The 10,597-nt window shown below is 36.3% G+C and overlaps 1 protein-coding gene across 7 annotated transcripts in view; it reads left to right on the forward strand.

The window, feature by feature from the left end:
* Akap9 (A-kinase anchoring protein 9) overlaps window positions 1-10,597 on the forward strand; it is a 160,387-nt gene that overhangs the window by 21,184 nt on the left and 128,606 nt on the right. For all 7 annotated transcript variants that reach the window (XM_029558377.1, XM_029558378.1, XM_029558381.1 and 4 more), the window contains exons 2-3: window positions 4,288-4,527; window positions 6,162-6,206. In XM_029558377.1, the coding sequence (XP_029414237.1) occupies window positions 4,288-4,527; window positions 6,162-6,206 (285 nt within the window). The remainder of the gene's footprint in view (window positions 1-4,287; window positions 4,528-6,161; window positions 6,207-10,597) is intronic.

A 10,597-nucleotide genomic window follows, 5' to 3' on the forward strand; every position in this document is an offset into this window, starting at 1 on the left:
GATTACTATACCCAGCCAAAATGTCTATTATAGTCAAAGGGGAAAGAAAAATCTTCCATGACATGAACAGGCTGAAGGAATTCATGTCCACAAAACCAGCCCTTGAGAGAGTTCTGGAAGCTATACAAAGAGTTGAAGAAAGGAATGACTATACCCAAGGGGTTGTGGAAAGAAATTCAATGAAGGTATAACTGACTAAAAGTGCAGTTATATCAAGAATGTAAACAGAAGTAAAAATGACAGGATTCAATACACATCTTTCATTAATAACTTTAAATATCAACGGACTGAACTCCCCAGTCAAAAGATACAGACTAGGTGAATGGATTAAGAAACAAAGCCCATCTTTTTTTGTCTGCAAGAAACTCATCTCACTTTCAAGGACAGGCGTTACCTTAAGGTGAAAGGATGGAAAAAAATATACCAAGCAAATGGTACTAAGAAAAAAGTACGCATTGCCATTCTAATATCTGACAAAATAGACTTTAAACTAAAACTAATCAGAAGAGATAAAGAGGGCCACTTCATTCTGATCAAAGGAACAATAAACCAAGAAGATATTACAATCATGAACATATATTCACCAAACTCTGGTGCACCCAACTTCATAAAAACAGTACTACAGGGCTTTAAGACCCAGATTAATCCCAACTCATTAATAGTAGGGGACTTCAATACCCCACTGTCTCCATTAGATAGGTCAACAGGACAGAGAGTTAACAGAGAGACATCTGAATTAAACAATATTATACATCAAATGGACCGAACAGACGTCTACCAAGTATTCTACCCAAGCACCAAAGATATACTTTCAATTCAGTGCCCTATGGAACATTCTCCAAAATCAACCATACATTGGGGCACAAAACAAATCTCAACAAATGAAAAAAGATTGAAATAATTCCATGTATTCTATCAGACCGCAATGCAATAAAGCTTGCAGTCAGCACCAGAAGAAGCCCTAGTAACCACATGAACACATGGAGATTAAACAACACACTCCTGAATGATGAATGGGTCAAAAGAGAAATCAAGAAAGAAATGAAAGTATTCCTGGAACTAAATGAAAAGTACAGTATAACACAACAAAACCTCTGGGACACACTGAACGCTGTCCTTAGTGGGCACTTTATAACTCTTAAGTGCCTACATTAAAAAAATCAGAAAGAACACAAATAAATGACTTAACATTGCAACTCAACACACTTGAAAAGCAACAACAAATGAAACCCAAACCCAGCAGACAAGAAGAAATAACAGAAATCAGGGCTGAAATTAATGAAATAGAAACAAAATGATACAAAGAATCAACGAATCCAAGAGCTGGTTCTTTGAAAAGATAAACAAGACTGACAGACCGCTAGCCCAGTTAACCAAAAGAAAGAAAGAACACCTCCAAATCAACAAAATCAGAGATGAAAGAGGAAACATCGTAACAAACACCAGAAAGAGGGGAAACATCACAACAAACACCAAAAAGATCCAGAACATTATAAGGGAGTACTTTAAAAACCTATATGCTACTAAATTTGAAAACTTAAGAGTGGATGGGTATCTAAAGGCATGGGAACCACCAAAACTAAGAAGAGATTAACAGCTTAAACACCCGTAACACAAAAAGAAATTGAAACATTTCTATTTCAATTCCAATTTCAAAAGAAATTGAATACAAAACCTCCAGACTATAAAAAGCCCAGGACCAGATGGATTTACAGTAGAATTCTACCAGACATTTAAAGGAGCTCTACATCTAATACTACTTAATTTATTCAAGAAGATAGAGATGGAGGGAGAACTCCCAAATTCCTTCTATGAAGCCAGCATCACCCTAATACCAAAACCAGGTAAAGATACAACCAAAAAAGAAAACTATAGACCCATATCCTTAATGAACATAGATGCAGCAATTCCCAACAAGATACATACAAACGGCATACAGACACACATCAAAAAGATCATCCACCATGATCAAGTCGGCTTTATCCCAGAGATGCAGGGATGGTTCAATATACGTAAATCAATAAACGTCATAAATCATATAAATGGGCTCAAAGACAAGAACCACATGGTCATCTCAATAGATGCAGAGAAGGCCATGGTTGAGCAGGACCTTTGACTTATCTTCACTTAGATGGAACTTGTAAAAGAAAGGAGCCAGGGGCTCCTCCCCAGCCCATGTGACCGGCCTTAACCATTCAAAAGAAAGTATAACCAAAGAGTAAAGGTGTCAATATAATTTATTAAGAGTCCATAGGTTTAGCTAAAGGCTACATAACAAGCAACAATGCCAGATAAGAGATACCTTCTTTTGAGTTGTTGGCCAGGGTGGCCCAAGACTCCCAGATAGTAACCCAGCATAAAACTGGGAAAATGAACAGCAGACCCCAATCTTATCTAAAAGAATAGTGACAACTGATTGCTGCTAGATGAGGAATAGCTGACCTTCCTAAACAAAGACCTCTAGGTAGGCTGACTAGATTCACGGATGGACAAGTAGTGGGGAACAGCTGGGTGTGCCAACACCACAGCAGACAGTAGCAGGGAAGACAGTAAAAGGACTCTAGTGGAGGGGGGAGGCTATGGGAAGGTGCCATCTGGGAAGTGGATATATAGACGAATAAGATTGGGATATTCTGTGTGATATACACACAAAAAAATCAACAAATTAAAAAATGAGTTATAATTGAGGAGGAAGCATAAAAATGTATGTCATGTGAAGTAGTAGAGGTGATAAACATTACCATTGAAATCTACCCGATGACTTTATATCCATACACAGGTGCTGAGGATCTGAGTGCAACCGACCATGACTAGTAATAATCAGATATAGACTAGAGATTCATGCACCAACATCTAAGTGTTATTAGCAAAAAAAAAGAGTATTTCTGCAAGAAACAGTATATTTTAAAATGAAATAGAGCTCTTTTTTAAAGGTTAAAAACATTCAATTTTATGTCTTACAGGATTTATACTGAGTTCAATATTGTATAACTGTATTAATTCAATTGTGAACCTAAAAATTTTATAGCCACTTTTGAAAGAGATGTATCTGTGCTCTGGAAATTGTTATTGAGTATGTTAAAGTTGTAATGAAATGCTCATCCTAAAAAATCAATTAAAGAAAATTTATTGTTTTATGTGTTTTGCTTGCATGTATTTAAGTGCACCCATGTCATACTATACTCGTGGAAGTCAGAAGAGGGTTTCAGATCCCCTAGAACTGGAGTTACAGATGGTTGTTATCTGGCATGAAGGTGCTGGGAGCCTAACCCAGGTCCTCTGGAAGAGCAGCCACCTACCCAGGTCTCTAACCAAAATTTAATGATAAATCTGTTTTGTTTTAGTTTACTACTTTAAAAAAAGAAGTTACATGGGGCTGGAAAGATCCCTCTGCGGTGAAGAGCATTGGTTGTTCTTGCAGATGACCCTGGTTTGGTTCCCAGCACCCACATGGTGGCTAAAAATCATCTGAAAGTTCAGATCCAGGGAATTGTATAACCTCTTCTCACCTCTGCAGGCATCGCACATATGGATGCACTTACATACATGCAGGCAAAATACTCATACATGTAAATAAAAATAAATCAATTAAAAAAACTTTTTAAAAGAAATTACATGTGATACTGACTTTAATTTATGCCAAGGAGTGCCAAGGATTAAATGTCTCCTTTTAAAATAAATTATGAAATAAATTTAAATAAGAAAAGTGCACTAGTATACGTGTGAAGTAAATTAAACTGTATGTAGGTAGCACTAGGATGCGGAATCCTTGATACTGATATATAAGTGATTAAGGGCTAGAGAGCATTACTGCCTGAAATATAAGTTGTTTCTGTTTTTTTCCCCTCTATAAATAATGCGGCTACAAATGACCACATTTAGAGCTAAGTCTTTTGGCATTACCTTTAGTATACCAAATTACCTTTAGTATAAGGTAGAAGTCCCAGACAGTCCCATGCAACAAAAGGACTTGAAACTTGTTGTGTACTGTGCTTTCAGGTAGTGTGAAGCCCACAGGTTATCCTCTCCCCAGTGGTGAGTTAGATACCTGATCTCCTGTATTCTATACAACTCTGAGTGGATTTTCTTTTCTTCAGATGGGTCATTTCATTTCTTCTCATTCAGAAACGTCTAGTTTCTTTGCAATCCCTAAAGATGGTACCTTTGTTTTGTCATCAGTTTTTAGTGATAGTTTTATCTTTTAAAGGAAGTGACCCATGGCTGCTCTTACTAACAATAAAAAATAATCTTTGACGACAATGCTACTTTCTGGTTTTTTTTCTGTAGCTTGCTCAGTTTCGACAAAGAAAAGCCCAGTCTGATGGGCAGAATCCTTCCAAGAAGCAGAAGAAAAAGAGAAAAACTTCAAGCTGTAAACAAGATGTACATGGTTTAAACACTGGTCAACAGAGTGATGAGATGTACATAAATAGTTCTCAGAGGGTAGAATCAGCTGTGAATACTGCCGTACTGAAAACTCTTCCCAGTGGAGAAGTCTTGAAGCTTGAACAGGTTTTCTCTGCTGAAGTAAGTGTCATCCAGAGTCTCAAACGCTGGAGTTCTGAGTAGAATGTCGATGCAATGAAAATGTCATTAGCACATCATGCAAGTGAATCATGACTTCTGTGTCTCTTTCAAATTTCAGCATCATGATAAAGAAATAATTAGAACTAAAATACTTAATAACCTCTGAATGAGTTTTGTGAGCTTCATTTAACACTTGTGAACATACACACACACACACATACATATATATACACATATGTGTATAAATAAATAACTTTAAAAAAAAAAAAAAAGAGCCAGCATGGTGGTGCACACCTTTAATCCCAGCACTTGGGAGGCAGAGGCAGGCAGATCTCTGTGAGTTCAAGGCCAGCCTGGTCTACATAGTGAGTTCCAGGACAGCTGGAACTACAGGTAAACCCTGTCTCAAAAAGACCAAAAAAAAAAAAAAAAAAGAAAAAGGACCTCAGGTGTTAGAAATCCTTGTTACAGGATTTTAGAGACGATCTTGTAGGCTATCATAGAATTTGTCTTTGAATAACCTTTCATAAGAATGGATGAGAAAGTAGATAGTAATAATATTTATTGAGTGAAATGGGGATAACAGTGAAATAGCACTTTTGGCATTAGAAAATTGGGACTTACTCCTTGCTTTTACCTATGCTTCCCACCTGAAAGATGCTTTGGAAAGGCACTGACCTCATGCCCAAATCCTGGGATAAAGTAAAAACATTTTTCAAAATGCCTTTTAAGCTATAAAAACATAATAGCAAAGGCTGTTATTTTCTCTTCAAGTAATTACTTTTTTTTCCTACATATACTAATTCTTATTATTTTTTTATCACTATTTTTTTTAATTTTTAATAACTCCATGATTAGACGAAGCATTTCACTATAGATTTAACATATTCAGTAACACACTCCAGAACCAAGAGTACATCTCTTTCACAAGTGGGTGCAAGTTTCTAGGTTCACAGTTGAATTAATACAGTTATACAATATTGAACTCAGTATAAGCCTTGTAAGACATAAAATTGAATGAGTTTTTTAACCTTTAAAAAAGATCTCCATTTCGTTTTAGAATATATTGTTCCTTTCAGAAAGACTCATTGTTTTTGCTACTAACACTGAGATGTTGGCGCATGCATCTCTAATCTGTATGCATCTGATTATTACTAGTCATAATTACTTTTTAACATCACAGTCTGATGATGTTTATGAAGAAATGAAACTTTTCTGACATTAATATTTAGGACCCTGTTTATTTAGGAGTTAAAAGGACTTGAGAAATAGTATCTTGGTGCTCTTGGCTTACAAAGGATATTTTTTATATGTAGAAAAAGTCCTATTTAGACACTGTAATTGATAAATGAAATGTAAAAGATCTGAAGAATTCATGCTCGTTTTTAGCAGCATTTATGTAGTCTTTTTTTTTTAACTTTTTAAATTTTATTTACTTTGTTTATTTTATGTGTATGCGTGTATTGCCTGCATGCAGGTAAGTGCACCCGTGTCGTGCAATGCCCGTGGAGGTCAGAAGAGGCTGTCATCTTTTTTTTCTTTTATCATGACACCAATAGTAAAGCTTACTGGTAATAAAATTGATGTATATAGGAAAAAAAATGGCATAACTATAAATCGTTTTTTTCTTTTAGCCAGAAAGTGAAATTTCAACCACAGCAGATGATTATAGTTCAGAGGTAAGATTAACATATCATTTCAAATGTTTAAGAAAAAAATGATGTTTTATATCACTAAAATTATTGATTGTTGGCATTTTGTTTCATATACATTTTTATATGCTTCTATTGTAACTTATAAATACAATAAAAATAACAACAGTTTTATTGTTTAGAAAACCCAGAGATAGCTACTGCTATCTTTTTTTCTGAATGTTGGCTATGGTCATAACTGTTAAGTAGTTTTGTCTTTAAATATATAGTCTCTGGTTTACTTAAGTTTTTGATATTGAGTTTCTAGACTGTAAGATCACTGAAAGGTATTCTTTTTTAGCACAGCAAAACTTTGGGGAGTTTGTTTGTTTCGGTCTTTTTGAGACAGGGTCTCCCTGTAGCACCAGCTGGACTGGAACTCACAGTGTAGATCAAACTGGCCTCTCTGTCACAGAGATTCACCTACCTCTGCCTCCTGATTATTGGGATTAAGGTATGAGTCACCACATCTGGCTAACACAGTACAAATTTTTAACGTTTTGTTTTGAGTAAAGGTTTTCACAAATGCTTAGGTTCCAGTTAACCATATGAACTTGTTAATTGACATTAATGTTGCAATAGTGATCTTGATTTAGGTGCCAAACTATTAGGATATTGGCCTCTTGAACTATCATTGTATGTTGGTGATACTTATATGTCATTTGTTTTCTTAGTCTTTAAAACATGACTGCTATTTCTTTGTCCCATAGTTAGAGAACATGAAACACTATTTTTTGCTCTGAATGTTTCAGTAAATTAGTGTATTCTTTAAGTCTCAATAATTGCAGGTTTCTGATAGAAAAGAGAACCATTCATGTTCTTAAATCAACACAATACAATTTAATATTAATAGTGGGAAGTAAAAACTTTGACACTTAACAATACACAACAATGTGCTTCAAAGCCGTGAATATACTTGTTAGTAGACTGGCCAGAAAAATAACAAACATTGAATAAATAAATGGGTATGTGATTTACACTGCATAAAAGTATGCAGTGTGAGTGCATGGAAGTATGGATTTAAAAGCACCACTTGTGAAAACTGTCAACCAAGAATATTATATCCAGAAAAGGTATTTTTTTCTCAGGTTAGCAAATGTTTCTGTGTTTAAAGATACGTAAAGATACTTAAATTATGGAGACTGGAGAGATGGCCCAGTGGTTAAGAGCACTGACTGCTCTTGCAGAAGAGCCAGGTTCTATTCTCAGCACCCACATGGTGGCTAGCAACCATCCATAACTCCAGTTCCAAGGAATCTGACACCATCTTCTGACCTCCTAGGGCATTGCACAGCATGGGTGCCCTCACACACATGCAGGCAGTACACTCAAACACATAAAATGAAAATAATAAAATATATTTTTAAAAAGATACTTAAATTATATCCTCGGCAGCAAGAGAATTAGAAATTAATACTATGGGCATTTTAGTTGTGATTGGTATACATTAAATTCTGCTCTATTTAGATAACCAACTGCACTTTTACATGATAGGTCTTTAAAAATGGGCAGGATTTTGACCACAGTGTTATCAAGTATTCTTTCATATGCTTTTCTTTTTCGAGAATCAATCTTGCCAATATTTTCAGTTTAATTAGATCTCTATCTTCATAAAAGATCCTGGGGCTGGAGTGATGGGTTAGTGGTTAAGAGCACTAGCTATTCTTGTAGAAGACCCAGGTTCAAATCCCAGCACCCACATGGAGGCTAACAACCATCCATAACTTCAGTTCCGGGATCTGACTTCCTCTTCTGTCCTCTGAAGGGAATGTACAATATGGGTGCACTTATATACATGCAGGCAATACACATATACACATAAAATAAAAATAATAAATAAAATATATTTTAAAAAATGTTATGATCCTAACATTCAGCATTTGAGAATGTGATCTTACTTGGAGACAGAGTCATGAAAGAGGTAGTCAATGAAGGTCTTGATAGTGAGCCCTATTCCAATATACTGGATGTTCTTATAAAAAGAGGAAATTAAAGCCCACAGAAGAACACAAAGTGAACAAAATGTGAAGACCCACAGCAGTCAATGGCATGAGTAAATTTAAAATTTTCAAAGGGCAGATTTGCTAAATGTAGAGTTCAAACTGTTCTTATATTGTTCTTTTTCAACTTTCCAAAAATCCAAAAGCTTGTAATCATGAAAGAGAAAGAAAGGAAGTAAGAAAGAAAGAAAATCAAACAAAAGTGAGAGAAGAAGAAAACTGTTAAGAAATCCTGCTTGGAAGTGCTTGTATAATCAGTAATTTATTAATAATGTACCAATTATACTAGGTTCCTATAATCATTGTAGCAGATTGCCACGAACTTAGCTGCTGATGACACAAATTTATTATTTTATAGTTTGGGGAGCCAGAAGTCCAAAATCAGCATTTCTCAGCTGAAATCAAGGTATTGGCAGAATTGATTGGTCTGGAAGCTCTAGGGAAGAATCAATTCCCTCGCCTTTGCCAACTTTTGGAGACACTTTCAGCTAGTGGCCTCTCTTCCACTTTCAAGTTTAGAAGCACAGGGTCTTCGAAATTTCTTGTCTTTCTTTGTTTCTTTTGTCAGTTCACCTTTGCTGTCTTTGAAAATCCTACTTTCCATTCCTAAAAAGCCTGTGATCACATGTTGTCCCCAGGATAATCCAGGACAATCTCTGATTCTCCAAAATTTAGTTATACCTCTAACGTTCCCTTTGTCGTATTGTAATAAATTGTTTATAAATTATGGTTATTAGGATGTGTACATCTTTGGAAACTATAGGAATAAATTGTTTGCAAAACGTGTGTTGCTTTAAATAACAATAAAATCTTGAACTTAAAAAAAGGTATTTTTTAAATTGGGAGAAATTAAAACATGTTTTAAGACAAGTAGTAAAGCAATTCATGGATAAGCATGCTAGCAATGTAAAAGATAACTTGAAAAGTCCTATACACAGAGAAGAAAGCCAGTCTTAATCTCAAGCACAGGAAGGAATAAGCATGAGAATACATGAGCCAAGTAGAAGGAGGTCAAATCCCTTATGTCCAACTCTGTAAACCAGCAAATCCCTAATATGCATAAGGGAAAAGAAAAGAACAAAAACAAAAAACCAAACGGACAACCAGGAAAACAACCAACAGAACTATAGGAATCAGCAAAGTGCTCTCAATAATAACCCTAAATGTAAATGCGCTTAACTCTGCAGTGAAAAGACACACATTGGCAAATTGCAGAAAACAAAGTACCACTCTGTTTTCTACAAAACACAACTCATTGACAAAGACACAGACTTTAGTAAAAGTGAATGGATGGGAGGCACATGCCAGGCAAGAAGCTTAAAAAAACACAAAGCAGTAGTTATTCTATCTGATAAGGTGCACTTCAGACCAAAATTAGAAAAGATAAAGTTGCTACATATTGACAAAGCAAGGTCAGCCCTTTGAGTATGCCTGAAGGAGTGAGTACCCCATAGAAGGAGGAAATGGAGACCTTTAGTCTTTCTGGCAGAAATTGTGCAGTTCATGTGTTGGATCATCAATGCCACCTTATCCCAATAAGGAATTTTTCCTTCATTAGTTGATGTCTAATGGTTCTGCTACCTTGATCTGGATTCACTGTCATATCCTGACAGGCTATTCTAATTGGACAAGAGTAAAGAACTAAGGTTGGCATCATTCCCAACCTTCAGCACTCTGACTTTGGTCAGCATAGGTATTAGCATGACTGAGATTGACCTTAAATAATTTGGAACTATTGCCAAGTGTAGTACTGAGACATTTATGACAGCTCTTCAGGCTGATTGCAAACATTTCTATGATTGGGCAATTTGGTTTGGCTTTTATTATGCCTGTCTGGTGGCAGAGAAAGTGATTGTGATCACAAAACACGATGTTACCAGTGTGCTTGAGGGTCTTCTGATGGGGGCTGTCACTGTGCATGTCAACCATAGTGAGCCTACTGGCTGGGCCACCAAAGTGTTCCTCTGTCCTAGAGGCTACCAGACAGACGTAGATGAGAGGCAGGTCAAAGAAGCAAAAAGGACTTTGCAGGGGCTGTGGCGATGACTCAGTAAAGCACATGTTAAAGAATATGAGGTCAGATCCCCAGGACCCAATATAAAAGCCAGGTGTGGTAGCATGCTCCTGTAAGCTCAGCACTGGAGAGGCTGAGAAAGGAGGATCTCTGGGGCTTGCTGGCAGCCAATCTAGCTCAGTCAGTGAGCTCCAGGTTCAGTGAGAGACCCTGTCTAAAGAATCAGGTGGAGACACCGGACATTGACCTCTGACCTCCACACATTTACCACATACCACACACAGAGAGAGAGAGAGAGAGAGAAAGAGAGAGAGAGAGAGAGAGAGAGAGAGACTTAGAAGGAAACCAGCCAAATTTTTTCATAT

The sequence above is a fragment of the Nannospalax galili genome, unplaced genomic scaffold (assembly GCF_000622305.1).
Source record: "Nannospalax galili isolate Female #2095 unplaced genomic scaffold, S.galili_v1.0 scaffold85, whole genome shotgun sequence".
Taxonomy (NCBI): domain Eukaryota; kingdom Metazoa; phylum Chordata; class Mammalia; order Rodentia; family Spalacidae; genus Nannospalax; species Nannospalax galili.